The sequence below is a fragment of the Pseudochaenichthys georgianus genome, chromosome 21, assembly GCF_902827115.2.
Source record: "Pseudochaenichthys georgianus chromosome 21, fPseGeo1.2, whole genome shotgun sequence".
Lineage (NCBI taxonomy): Eukaryota > Metazoa > Chordata > Actinopteri > Perciformes > Channichthyidae > Pseudochaenichthys > Pseudochaenichthys georgianus.
In genome coordinates, this window is record NC_047523.1 from 2480924 (window position 1) to 2495575 (window position 14652).

A 14652-nucleotide genomic window follows, 5' to 3' on the forward strand; every position below is an offset into this window, starting at 1 on the left:
TCATCACAATCACCACATTGATATGCAAATTAGGCGTTAACTAGGCGTAATTCAAATGCGCTAATTTGCATGCAGTTACAAAGGATAAAACAAAAAAACACATCCCCTCACAACTTCCCCAGATAGTTACTTACGTTAAGTCAGTATTTCCCCCTGAAATGTTATGTTTAAATATGCAGATTGGCTTTAAATCTATAGATGAATTCAGACATGGTAGTAAAACGTACACCATTTATTTGTGTTTTTGGAAGTTTTCTTTCCATTTGAGTGAAAGAAAACAAAATAGACCAAAATAACAACATTTACAAGTACATGAAAAAACGATCTTTTTATAAACAGTAACTTCATAATTTTGATTGTTGGCTGCTCATTTAATAACTATTATTTCACTATTTTGTTGTCTGCTCTTGTGTGTATAGTGAATTAAAGAAGACCGTCTGTGTTAGCTGATTATTTTTGTAGAATTCTGTTGAACAATGCTTCAATTGCAATTAAACAATTGCGTGAGTGTGAAGGTATTCAAATAAATTGGTCAGTAAGTCAGAGAAGTGCAACTATATTTAACTTTTTGTTTTAAAACATTTTTCTTTAATGATTATGGGAAGTGCCCTTTTTCTCACTTGAGCTCCCGCCCCCCAACATGTCGCGTGAGTATAAGCGGGAGGTAAACAGAGAGAGCACCACTCACCTAACCGTCGGCGGAGCGGGGCTCTTCAGATGTTAATCGTGTGCTCGAGCGATCAACCGGCCGTTTAGCCTATACAACTATTTATTTCCGACTTCAGCTACAGTGATAGCTAAGTTTGGAAAGGAGGAAAAGGGAGAAACGCCGTGTCTTTTTGTCGCTGACAGTGAGACCCAGCTGTAGCCGCGGTCCACCACTAATCACAAAGAGAAGACAGCGTCCATATTCACTCGGTCATTTCTGCCATTCATACAGCTTTACCATGGATAACTCTGGACCCAAGAAGACATGCTGTGGTAGGTTATGTTTCATTGCACTCTTTATGACAACATATTCCCTCACACCTTACATGCCTGGAGAGGATGGATAACGTCTTTATTCTATCCTCAGAGTCTGTCCGGGACTTCTTCACTTCAGCCAAATTCCTTATTTACATGGGACATGCCCTGTCTACATGGGTAAGAGAGACACACAATATGACAATTCACATCACATTATTGTCTATTTAAAAGACACTCCATCATATGTTTATTCTCATGATGACAGGTATATGTAGCGTTTCTGTGTCCAACCCAATGTAATCCAACATGAATGTGTAATTGTTGTATTGTGCCATTATACCTGTCATTACAAAATGACATGTTTTCCCTGTTTCGCTCACAACACAATACAAATCGCTGCACAAGAAGGTGAAGAGGCTGTTGAAAACAGAGAGGATTATTATCAGCCCGAACCTGCATCTCTTATTAAAAATCAGCATCGACTTAAAATAACCAGGATCTAACTTTCCAGGGGGACCGAATGTGGAACTTTGCCGTGGCGGTGTTCCTGGTGGAGCTGTACGGGAACAGCCTGCTGCTCACGGCCGTGTACGGGCTGGTGGTGGCCGGCTCCGTGCTGCTGCTGGGGGCCATCATTGGGGACTGGGTTGACAAAAATCCCAGACTTAAAGGTAAGACGGCACAAATCAAAGGGAAGATTTAGGGGGTGTTGTAACATAAGGGTGCAGGAGAAAATGCCAAAAGTCTTTTCAGGTCTTATCCTGATACAGCACTTTCAAAGGGACTGGCATTACAGTGTTGTATACAGTGTGAACATGAGCTATTACCCCCCTTACCCATGTTCACAGTTAAATGCACCTCTTGTCCCATGTTTATTCAGAGAAATGTGCCACTATTAGATTAGATAAGGGAGTGTGAAATGCAGCCAAGCATCTTGCTGAAGCGCAACATCAGACAGACATCTGTTGTCTTCGATCAGGTTTCTGTCCCTAATGTCCGTCGTGGTGTTTCCACAGTGGCCCAGACTTCGCTGCTCGTCCAGAACAGTTGTGTTATCGTGTGTGGGATCCTCCTCATGGTTGTTTTCCAGTTCAAAGAACAGCTTGTGGAGCTTTACAATGGATGGATTCTGGTAAGGTCCCGCCTGTGCTGTTTCTAACACTCACACTGTTTCAGTCACATCTGATCGGGCTTTCAACCGAAAGCTTTTTGAACCTTTTTACCTCAAGTACAACACTCTGACCCTGGGATTGAACGTTGCTTTCTTTTACTGATATGGCTCCATGTGATTTTATGAGCACCTGAAGAGCTTTGACTGATGAGCAAATGATTGTAGGTAACTTCCAGAAGACCTTTAACTGTTCCACTCAAAAAGTCGTCCTTTTAATGACTGTTGTTATTGCTGTATCAAAGAACTTAGATCAGGGTGTACAGGATACTCTTGCAGTTCCACAATTTCGTTGGCAATACAAATCTGATGAATGTACGTAAAAAAGGGAAATTCAAGCACAAAAAAACAAATTAATTTCTACGTCTTAAATATTGCTTGTATTGAATTCATTTAATTCACAAACAGTTTAAAAGTGAAATTGTTGACATAATGGAGATGTGTGAAATGGGGCACGCAAAAAACGATCTGAAGCTTTAGTATAGGGTCCCAGACACTGAATAGTAACTAAATACAATAGATATTATTAACACATATTACTAACACTTCTAGAATTAGAAAGAGTTCATATATTAGACAAAAAAACATATTCATCTAAAACACGAACCAAATCATTCATTAAACTAATCTAACCGTAGTGGTCCCAGAACATCCATGTCATCAGTTTAAACACTAAACAAACTTTGTAGTCATTATTTTATACTGTAACTGTATAATTGACAGTATTGCAAATAAATAAACTGAATGTAAAAGCAATGTTGGAAATGTAAAAACATCATTTTATTCAATCATTGCTGAACCTGAACTTTTTTTTAACCAAAAACAGAGCTTTGTAAAGAATCCTAAATAATGAGGTAATGTTACAGACATGTGATGCCTGGGAGGTCATCTTCTGAAGTGTGTGTGTGTGTGTGTGTGTGTGTGTGTGTGTGTGTGTGTGTGTGTGTGTGTGTGTGTGTGTGTGTGTGTGTGTGTGTGTGTGTGTGTGTGTGTGTGTGTGTGTGTGTGTGTGTGTGTGTGTGTGTGTGTGTGTGTGTGTGTGTGTGTGTGTGTGTGTGGATAAGGACGGTCTTGTTTACACTTGTTGAACTATGTGTCCTGAGATCTGCCTCCACACAAAGACCTGACTGCAGAGCTGTCGCGGTGTCCGGTCGAAACAAACGCCTTTCTGTTGCCCAGAATGTCTTCGGTGCGGCCCTCTTTCTGTAGGACTTCCCGGAGAAAGAAGGGATTTCAGCCATGTGAGAGCGTTCAGAGGGATGTGTGTGTGTGGAGGAGTGTGAAACAGGAGATTGAGTGTGCAGTTGAAGGCTGTGTGTAGTCAGCAGGTTCTTCAAGACCCGTCACATGACGGAGGGAGAAATGTGGCCCGGCCTGTTGAAACATTTCTGCTGTTTCTGACCCGAGCAGCTTGCTCACAATGTTGTCACAGTTTCTTTAATACTGCAGCGGTGGAGGTCAAATATTCAATTAGCTGTTGTGCTCCTTTTTTATCAGCAGCTATTGTTCACAGTGGGTTATATAGATAGTTATTGATTCCTCTTTACATTACAGATGACATGTGATAGTAGTAGCGCTCAAGAAGTACAGCATTAAAGAGTGTACTTAGAGACCGAGCGCTCAAGAAGTACAGCATTACAGAGTCTACTTAGAGACCGAGCGCTCAAGAAGTACAGCATTACAGAGTGTACTTAGAGACCGAGCGCTCAAGAAGTACAGCATTAAAGAGTGTACTTAGAGATCGAGCGCTCAAGAAGTACAGCATTAAAGAGTGTACTTAGAGACCGAGCGCTCAAGAAGTACAGCATTACAGAGTCTACTTAGAGACCGAGCGCTCAAGAAGTACAGCATCAAAGAGTCTACTTAGAGACCGAGCGCTCAAGAAGTACAGCATTAAAGAGTGTACTTAGAGACCAAGCGCTCAAGAAGTACAGCATTACAGAGTGTACTTAGAGACCGAGCGCTCAAGAAGTACAGCATTAAAGAGTCTACTTAGAGACCGAGCGCTCAAGAAGTACAGCATTAAAGAGTGTACTTAGAGACCGAGCGCTCAAGAAGTACAGCATTACAGAGTGTACTTAGAGACCGAGCGCTCAAGAAGTACAGCATTACAGAGTCTACTTAGAGACCGAGCGCTCAAGAAGTACAGCATTACAGAGTCTACTTAGAGACCGAGCGCTCAAGAAGTACAGCATTACAGAGTCTACTTAGAGACCAAGCGCTCAAGAAGTACAGCATTACAGAGTCTACTTAGAGACCGAGCGCTCAATAAGTACAGCATTACAGAGTGTACTTAGAGACCGAGCGCTCAAGAAGTACAGCATTAAAGAGTCTACTTAGAGACCAAGCGCTCAAGAAGTACAGCATTACCGAGTCTACTTAGAGACCAAGCGCTCAAGAAGTACAGCATTACAGAGTGTACTTAGAGACAGAGCGCTCAAGAAGTACAGCATTAAAGAGTGTACTTAGAGACCGAGCGCTCAAGAAGTACAGCATTAAAGAGTGTACTTAGAGACCGAGCGCTCAAGAAGTACAGCATTACAGAGTCTACTTAGAGACCAAGCGCTCAAGAAGTACAGCATTACAGAGTCTACTTAGAGACCAAGCGCTCAAGAAGTACAGCATTACAGAGTGTACTTAGAGACCGAGCGCTCAAGAAGTACAGCATTACAGAGTCTACTTAGAGACCGAGCGCTCAAGAAGTACAGCATTACAGAGTCTACTTAGAGACCAAGCGCTCAAGAAGTACAGCATTAAAGAGTGTACTTAGAGACCGAGCGCTCAAGAAGTACAGCATTACAGAGTCTACTTAGAGACCAAGCGCTCAAGAAGTACAGCATTACAGAGTCTACTTAGAGACCGAGCGCTCAAGAAGTACAGCATTACAGAGTCTACTTAGAGACCAAGCGCTCAAGAAGTACAGCATTACAGAGTGTACTTAGAGACCGAGCGCTCAAGAAGTACAGCATTACAGAGTGTACTTAGAGACCGAGCGCTCAAGAAGTACAGCATTAAAGAGTCTACTTAGAGACCGAGCGCTCAAGAAGTACAGCATTACAGAGTCTACTTAGAGACCAAGCGCTCAAGAAGTACAGCATTACAGAGTGTACTTAGAGACCGAGCGCTCAAGAAGTACAGCATTAAAGAGTGTACTTAGAGATCGAGCGCTCAAGAAGTACAGCATTACAGAGTCTACTTAGAGACCAAGCGCTCAAGAAGTACAGCATTACAGAGTGTACTTAGAGACCGAGCGCTCAAGAAGTACAGCATTACAGAGTCTACTTAGAGACCGAGCGCTCAAGAAGTACAGCATTACAGAGTGTACTTAGAGACCGAGCGCTCAAGAAGTACAGCATTACAGAGTCTACTTAGAGACCAAGCGCTCAAGAAGTACAGCATTAAAGAGTGTACTTAGAGACCAAGCGCTCAAGAAGTACAGCATTACAGAGTGTACTTAGAGACCGAGCGCTCAAGAAGTACAGCATTACAGAGTCTACTTAGAGAGCAGGAGAGTGTGTGTGGAATTGAGTCAAAAGGAGAACTAGTGTTTCCATGGTAATGAAAGAATCCAGTGCAGCTCTCATGTGTTTTTAATAGTTTGTGGTATTAGCAATACAGACCATGCTGTATATATTAATGATATGTGTTTGTTTCATACTGACCAGATATTAATCAAATGTAATAGAAAACATAAAAATATCCTCTTTTTCTTTTTAGACCACGTGCTACATTCTGGTGATCAGCGTCGCCAACATTGCAAACCTAGCCAGCACGGCCACGGCCATCACCATCCAGAGGGACTGGGTGGTGGTGGTTGCGGGGCAGGACAGCAGCACGCTGGCAGGTCAGTGTTTCTGCCGGCTTATCACCCAACCTCATGTGACCGGTTATCAGATGACTTCAGTGAGCAGACTTTGACCCCAGATATCGGCTCACTGTCTGTTTTACCCTTTATGTCCCTGCAGTTTCTCCTGATTGTTATAAACTATTCCAAAGATTTGAATAACCTCCATGAACCTGATGACCTGTATCCTCTTGCTGTGCTATGACCATCAATCAAACCTGCTGTTATATGAATGTCCAACTTGATGTGTGTTAAATCAGCTGTATGGAAACTCTCTTGTACTAAACAGACATGAATGCCACCGTACGGATTATCGACCAGCTGACCAACATCCTGGCCCCCATGCTGGTGGGTCAGATAATGGCCTTCGGCTCTCCTTTCATTGGCTGCGGCTTCATCGCAGGCTGGAACCTGTGCTCCATGTGTGTGGAGTACGCGCTGCTGTGGACGGTCTACCAGAAGACGCCGGCATTGTCCATGAAGGGCGGACAGAAAGAGCAGCAGCAGGAGCTCAAACCGCTCAGCCCCCCCAAAGGTAGCTGCAGGAACCTTGTGTGGTATTTGAACCATTGTAAAACCACTTAGGCTAAGGTAGCCCTTGCATTTTATTTAAAGGGGACCTGTCATGCAAAATGCACTCTTGTACGTCTTTTATATATGAACATGTGTCCCCGGTGTGTCAGGGAACTCACCAAGTGTCAGAAACACAACCCTCTCTCTTTTCCTCCGTAACCAAATCTCTAAAAAAGGGGCTGCAACGGATCTGAGACAGACTGATCCAGATTTGAACACTTTACTGACATCAGTAAAGTGGTGCTCCGCTTAGTGGTCAATTCTCCACCTATCAGGGGAATGAGAGGTTGGGCCACGGCCGGCCATTGCTGCTCGAAAGCGCTGGAGACGCTGTAGTACATATGCCAGGCCTGTAAGTGGCGCTGTAGTCTGCCACAAAAGCAGCGAAGAAGACTTCCCTTGCATGGTTGCCATGGTTGCCCTTCTGTTTATTCTCCGCTGTGGCTCTTTTTCTCCCCCCGAGGCAAGCCTTTGCGCCTCCTGCTTTAAAACAAATGAATAATGACTCTATATAATCACATGTAAGGGATAATGTGCAGCGACGGGTCATTATGGGGAAAAGAGCACCGACAGCTGATCAGGAGCCCGACGCGAGGCGGAGGGATCTGGATCGGCATGAAGGCACATTATACAATGTGCACATTATCCCGCTTATTACACGGCCACATTCTCGACACAGTAACGACATGACTCTCAATATTAATTTAAATGCTTTTATGGATTTAGAAAATTATTTTATTGATTTAAAAAATAGTTGTATTGATTTAAATTGACATGCATCCGCTAAGAAAAATAGTCCGTTGTTACTGTTTGAACTGACGTAACAACGGCAGGAACTGCTTCTATAGTGTTTTTGAGGAGCTTTTTGATTACAGATTTGAAAACATCATTGCTTGCTTTAACAGTAGCACAATTCATTATGTCAGACCTTGGAGAGTATCTATATCCCTGCCCTAATGCCAAAGTAACTGCACACTGAATACGTGTCGCCGGTTGATGTCTATGTCTGGACCGCTGCGTAAAACGGAGGGTTTCTGCCCTGTTACTTCTCTTCTTACTTCTATAAGAATAAAACACGGAGGACGGAGATCTCTTTTTCTCCCCCTCTTCTCCCCGCTGCAGCCTAGCAGCTGATCTCAGAGCACCTCCCCTCTCCTGCAGGGAGGCGTGGTCAGCTGCAGGGGGGCGTGGTCAGCAGCAGGGGGCGTGGTCAGCTGCAGCTCACAGAATCAGCCCCCTGCAAAAACAGCGCTGGAAAGAGCAAATAGAGCGAAATGAGGCATGGCTAAAATGCAGGATCTGTTTGGTATTTAGAAAAAAAAACTATATTTACTTACAATATATATATATATATAGACCTACAATATATGTTTCAAATATAGCATGATATATTATGTCCCCTTTAAGGATGTCTTAGATTTTTTTTTTATAAAAACAAACATCTTAAAGCCCTTAGGATGTTTTCAGGGAAAACCCTTTGATTTCCTAGTGTTTGCCCTTAAGTAAGCTACTTAAGTATTCCCTTATGCGTAGCTGGAAGTCTTTACCTCTGAGGTAGTTTGTGCAGCCTTGCACTGGTATTTATTTTCCGTACCAAGTATCTCAAGAGAGTGTTGTCCTGTGTGGTGATTCAGCTGCAGCTCTCCTGTGTCCTCTCCTCAGAACTGGAGAATGGCCAGAGTCCGGAGGAGTCCTCCCAGCCGCTGATGATTGAAGCCTCCATGGTGAAGCCCGGGGCCCCAAAGCAGCGCAGCTGCTGCTACCAGGTGAGCGAGCCGCTGCGCACCCTGAGGGCCGGCTGGGTGTCCTACTACAACCAGAACATCTTCCTCGCCGGCATGTCCCTGTCCTTCCTCTACATGACGGTGCTCGGCTTCGACTGCATCACCACGGGCTACGCCTACACGCAGGGCCTCAACGGCTCCGTGCTCAGCCTGCTGATGGGGGCCTCGGCTGTAGCGGGCATCTGCGGCACCGTCGCCTTCACCTGGGTCCGCAAGAAGTGCGGCCTTATCCGCACAGGCTTCATCTCCGGCACGGCCCAGCTGTCCTGCCTCATACTGTGTGTGGTCTCCGTCTTTGCTCCCGGGAGCCCCCTCGACCTCAGCGTTTCGCCTTTCGAGGACATATACTCCCACCTGATGGGGGAGACGGTGCTGCCTGAGGCCGAGCACTCCCTCACCAGCCTCCTCACTGCAGTCAACGCCACCACTGCTGCCCCCGCTGAAGAGCTGCAGTCCTACATATCTGTCAGCCTTCTGTTTGCTGGAGTCATCGCTGCTAGAATTGGTGAGTATAACAGCTCCCCTTTTATTTGTCATTGAAATTCAATTATATATTTTCAAATACACAAATAAAGACATAGAAAATGCACAAACAAACAATAGAAGAATGGTGGGGAGGGGTGAAAGTGCTCATTCATTGAATGAACGTGTTGTAGTGTAAGAACACGTGCACGCACATGGTCTTGCATCAGTAGAGTTACTCCACATCATAAATATACTTTAATTGTAGTTTATTTATTTGTGTCCTTGCACCTGAAGGATTCTCCGTATCAGACTGGTAGTACTCAAACAGTGAACATTATAGGTCCAATTGTGTTCTTTATTACAAAACCATAGATGATTTGATTTGTGTTTCTCATAAACTGATCTCTCATATCCCGATATGACAGGAAGGAGGCAGCTTTACAGATGTTCCCTTGCAGTGATTATGATCCCCAGTGATCATCGCTACCTGTGTAGTACATGGTGCATATTATTGCTTTTATTGTTTTATTCGAAAGGAAATTGTGTGTAGGTATTTCAGTGTCCATGAAAACTTTGTAGTGTTCACTTCCTGTTTCCTAAATGATGACTTCTTAACGGTGAGTCATGCTGGTCCGCAGGTTGGACTTCTTCACACAAAGCTACAGATGTGTCAGAGCAATATGGGCGACCTTTGCTTCCAATGGTTGTGTGGTAATTGCTGCAGCAGCAGCTTCTGCGCTGCTAAAGTGCTGACAGGGGGCTGTAAAGAGCTTAGCCCTGCTGACTGTCGCTCTGTCCCCACAGGCCTGTGGTCTTTTGACCTGACCGTGACCCAGCTCATCCAGGAGAATGTGATGGAGTCGGAGCGCGGCGTGATCAACGGCGTCCAGAACTCCATGAACTACCTCTTAGACCTGCTGCACTTCATCATGGTGATTCTGGCCCCCAACCCAGAGGCTTTCGGCCTGCTCGTCATCATCTCTGTGTCCTTCGTGGCCATGGGTCACGTCATGTACTTTGGATTTGCCTTCAAGAGCCTGGGCAGCCGCCTCTTCCTCTGCTGCTCCCCGGAGCAGAAGGTGGAGGAGGTGGAGAGCGCCTCCCTTCCCACCACCGTCTAACCCCACTGAAGACACTCTGTCCTGGGTACATATCTCTCAAACCTAACCGTACCTCTGCTGCATCGTACCAAACTAACATCTTAGCTTGGAGCTAGCACAATGCTAACCATAGAAAGGTAACTTAACATGCTATGCATACTGTAGCCATTAATCATTAGTAGAAGGAGGTGAGTAGAAAGCTAACAGTCATAGAAAAGTATTCTTTAGTAAACCTTTGGATTATGTGGGGTCCCTGCTCGTGGATACACACGTGTACTGTCAAACAGGGATCCATCACTTCGAGGCTCGCGACCCAAAAGTGGGTGCTGTTAACAAATCAGAGGACTGTAAAGCAGTGTCCTTGCCAGCTTGCATCGCCCTGCACAGGTGCTAACTGCTGGAACGCAGAAGGAAGGAGTGTTGCAGGGAAGAGCTTTCACTCATGCCATCATACACTTTGCCTCTCAGATTAAAGGGGGCCATATCGGCATGAGACCCCTGAGGGGAGAAGGCCCCCCCCTCGTTGTCTGACACTTTGCTTCTCAGTGACTTCATTGGTGCTGTAGCTGTGTCTTCGATAGCCTAGCTTCCATGTTCTTGGATGACGAGCAGGCTGTGGATCTTGTCTCTTTAATACTTCTGTGTACTTCTGCAGTCAGCTGTATTTATTCAGGACATGCAGATGGTGTTTTTTTATAATTATCGTGTCATCAGTATTTTGTTGTGCCATAAGTAATAATAATAATCCTATGCATCCTTGTCAACAGCTCTCTCAGTTACCAAAGTCAAAATGTGGCATAGAAGGAAGTGAGGGAAAGCAGATCTGTCTGCAGCATTCCAACACATGCTTTACTTCAGGGGAGAGGAGAGGTGTGGCCTCTTGAACGCTTCCATACACCCTGGATATGTCTGACCTGCTCTGAGATTGTAATTACATTTCAGATAGTTTACATTAATAGTGTCACCTTTTTAATTGTTATTTTCTCTCGAGTAATCTTTCAATCGTGATTGTTGTTACACAGGCACTTTAAGTGATTGACATCTGTCGTTACCCCGAGAGCGTGATCAGGCATTTGATCAATATTTTTGCACAAGGCTGAAGTCCTGACCCATTAACCCCCGCACGATCTGTTTGAATCACCTATGTCTCCCTGTCAGTGTGCTCAGACACCCCCACACAGTCAGCCAACGCTCAGCCGCCGTATCGCTGCCAGCTTCATGCTTGAGTTCGGACAGTTAACATCGTTGGCCTAACTCGAACATTCACTTCAGTAGTTCTTCTGAAGGTGTGTGGCGCTGTGCATACCTCTTCTCTGGTGAGGGGATTTTGTAAAAGAACAACTGAAAATCTGAAATCTCAGACATGTGGAAAGTAGCTTTCAAGAGAGACTACTGTTGTAGCGTTTACTAACCGGCTGGCCTCAGTAGATACCTATGACCAATACAGGATAGTGATAATACAGTCATACTGACAGCAATATCGAGCTGAGCTTTCCAACACTAGCCGAGCACTGGACTGCTTTTGAATTCAACGTTTCTTTAATAGGTGAATTGACCTGAGCTGACACTAGTTCCTCTCCACCTCTGATTCCCGCTGCCTTATTGTAAATGAGCCTTGACAGCTGTTAAACGCACACGAGTGGCGTCTTCCAGACCGGCCGCACCCTACCAGTGAAAAGTCTAGGCAGGATTTGGGTAATGATGTGGAGAAATATTGGTGTTGGAACCAGAGGCAGCGAGCAGGAGAACAGAAGGCCTCTTCAGCTGCAGATGCTGAGTCAGCGCGTCTGCAGGTGCATGGAACCAGCTCTATCAACACAGCTTGCTGCGGCTGATTCAGGAATATCTCGCATTGACATTGTTCTCAAGTTTTTATGTAAATAACTATATTGGTCAGTCAATATAAATATACATTAGAAAATGCTAAATATATATATATATATATATATATATTGTGTTTACTGTTGTCTGGAAATGCTGACCTTTTTTTACATGTTTTTATACACCTCTGCAAGATTTTTTTTTTAAAGATTTATAAAATGTGTGCATAAAGCATTTACTTTCTTTCATTTGAATGCATCTGTAAAATACTGCTTTAATGTGATTATATACATATATTTCTCTTTTTTATATATACAGTATTTCAGTGTTATTGTAGTTGAATAGAATAGCATGAAATCAGTAAGAATCATTTTTATGTAATGATCGCACTCCAAGGTCGTTGGTACTGCTTGTAATGCATCAGATCTCCTAAATAAAGAAAACCTTCACAACTGTGTGTGGGTGTGTGTGTATGTGAGAGTGAGGTCACATACCACAGCAGTTAACTGCTAATTCTTCCCCAGAATGCCTTTCTTCCAGGGGCCCGACTAAGCTGAGCTGGATGATCTGGACTTCCTGAACGACAAACAGTGCTTTTAAGAGTCAGAAGACTCAGCATGTTGTGTTCATTTCTGTGTGTATATCTGAACCGTGAGCATTTTGGGAGTTTCTACCACTGAAAGGTTTATGGAACACCAAAGCACTGCTAATCAGTCCAGAAGCTCATCAATATAATAGTCTGTTTGAGTCTTAAATGTCCCAGCATCAGATATTTGATACCCAAACATCTCAGCTTTCAACAGCCTTTAAAGAACAAAAAAAGCGAGAGCACAAAGCAAATGAGGAATGATGTCTGTAGGAGCTTCAAGAAAATACAACTTTGTACTAACAATTCATATCGTGATCTGTCCAGCAGCACCTTACTGCTTTACATGCATATATCCAGTGGCGGTTCTAGACCAATTTGACTGGGGGGGGCAGTTATTTTCTGAGGGGGGCACAATAAATGCAGGACGAAAAAGAGAACTAGACAGTATGAAGTAATTGCGCATAAGAAGACAATGTTATACAGTTATTGGTATTTGTTTCAGTACACTTATTTATTTCAGATATATCTTATAGTTATTACTGTTAGCTTCAGCTTAAGTTATAGTGCAATGTTTGCACTAACACCATATTTATATAAAAATAAAGGCAATGAACAGTTACATCTCTACTTTACATAAGGGTGTCTGCACAATCTCACATTACAGCAACAAAATCCTGCGTTTTTTGGCAAACCGAGTGCCAGAAAATATACATTAAAAAAAAAAAAATGTCATTGTTAGGGGGGCAACAGGGGGGGTCAGAGGTCAGTGTTAGGGGGGCACTTGGCCCCCCCCTTGTGCATATCCTGTTTTGTTTTAAATAATTTAGACTCTAAATGTACTTTGACTGACTAGATTTAAGAGCATAATCTGCAGTAGGTATGAAATGCACTGTGTTGTAGACTTAGCATGTTTTGTTTTAAAGACTGCAGGGTTAGTCAGTTTCAACCTTCAACACCTTACAGAAGCCATTTTGGCCCCCGTTGGTTTTTGAAGAACCGCATGTTTGAGAGGGAAAAGAAAGCTGACTAGTCCATTGGCTACAGACAGGAACTCGACAAGTGCGCACAGTGGAAATATCTTCCATGTGCCACATCTCTAGTAAACTCTGATCTTTGATCATTCACAGGAAGGAAGATTCTCATGTGCATGTTTGGTCAGAACTTTATGTCAAGGCCTCGTGTTCACTTGTTTCTTTGAATCCGGAACTCCCATGAAAAGCTTTTAACTGTAATGTCAAAGGTGATATCAGAAATAATGTTTAACTGACACAATTGCTGATAGGGAGTCAGGTGTTAGAAGCTCAGGCATTGCTCAACATCACAAGTCAGTCATGTAACATAGGCTATACGGCACATTTAACACACAAGTTAACCACGTTTAGATTGCTGACTCACTTCCAGGAGTCTGATTGCCTGATTATCTCACCATGACAAGACACCTGGAAGTCACTACACCCAGCCAAGAAATAGTGCAGTAAATCACTGATACCGCAGTTTCATGAGTGGCCATGCTAGCTAACCTGCGGATTTTACATGTCAATGTATCTCAAAGGTGTTGGGTAGAACTATATGAAACAGCATATGAAACCTTTTTGTGGCTTCAAGGGAAGGATGTCACTTGAGTCTGTGTCAGTTGGGTCTTGGAGACAGAAAAATATGTATGGGTTTATAATAAAAAAAACAAGACAGTCAGCCTGTTACCGCTCCTCATCTCTGCCTTAAACTAGCCATTTCAGGCTACATTGGCTGATGCTAGTATAGGAATAAAGTGGAGCCAATAAAAAAAACTGCCACAGAAATTCTAGCTTTAATCCCAGAACCTGGGATAATCTGTTATTTATTCATATTTCAGTTGATCTGTTGCCGAGTGTGGTGCCTTGCTCAGTGGAAAATGTAAGTAGGTAGTGAATAAAGAAGTTGTAGGGTTTGGTTATTAGGTTTCTTTTTCACCCTAAGGCACATTTCAGGACAAGTAAAGTGTACTATGACAAATTAGATCAATAAACTCAAGTTAAAAGTGACAGATGAACATTTTAGGACTTGATAAGCATATAAAGTGACCTAGTTTGACCACCAAAGCTCAAAGCTTGTCAAACGCAGAGATGGTGACGGGGCACGATGGATCCGTCCTCGTGGTGGGAAGCTTAGCGTCGGAGCGCCTGATACAGAGGAACTGAAACATGCTGAGATGAAAGTGCGCATTCTTATCCAATCATGGACACTAAACGTGACCTTCTCCTCTGGTACAGCTTACTCAGGACTTTAAGATGTTACTCAAGAGTCCGACCTGACTTTATAGCACAATAGCTTATGTGGAAGATTTCCAAGAACCCAACAGAAGC

General features: G+C 43.6%; 1 protein-coding gene across 1 annotated transcript; it reads left to right on the forward strand.

Annotated features, from left to right (window-relative positions):
- The first annotated feature begins 676 nt into the window (after positions 1-676).
- slc40a1 (solute carrier family 40 member 1) lies at positions 677-12173 on the forward strand. Its single transcript, XM_034109376.2, has 8 exons — positions 677-981; positions 1076-1143; positions 1478-1637; positions 1983-2098; positions 5852-5978; positions 6268-6513; positions 8214-8840; positions 9605-12173. The coding sequence occupies exons 1-8, from the start codon at positions 948-950 to the stop codon at positions 9919-9921; spliced, it is 1695 nt and encodes a 564-aa protein (XP_033965267.1). The 5' UTR covers positions 677-947; the 3' UTR covers positions 9922-12173.
- The last annotated feature ends 2479 nt before the right edge of the window (positions 12174-14652 follow it).

Excerpts from the sequence above, each read along its gene's own strand:
- slc40a1 (XM_034109376.2), top strand. The coding sequence starts at position 948 with ATGGATAACTCTGGACCCAAGAAGACATGCTGTG. Across the intron at positions 982-1,075 it reads ACCCAAGAAGACATGCTGTG|AGTCTGTCCGGGACTTCTTC; the intron begins GTAGGTTATGTT and ends TTCTATCCTCAG. Across the intron at positions 1,144-1,477 it reads GACATGCCCTGTCTACATGG|GGGGACCGAATGTGGAACTT; the intron begins GTAAGAGAGACA and ends CTAACTTTCCAG.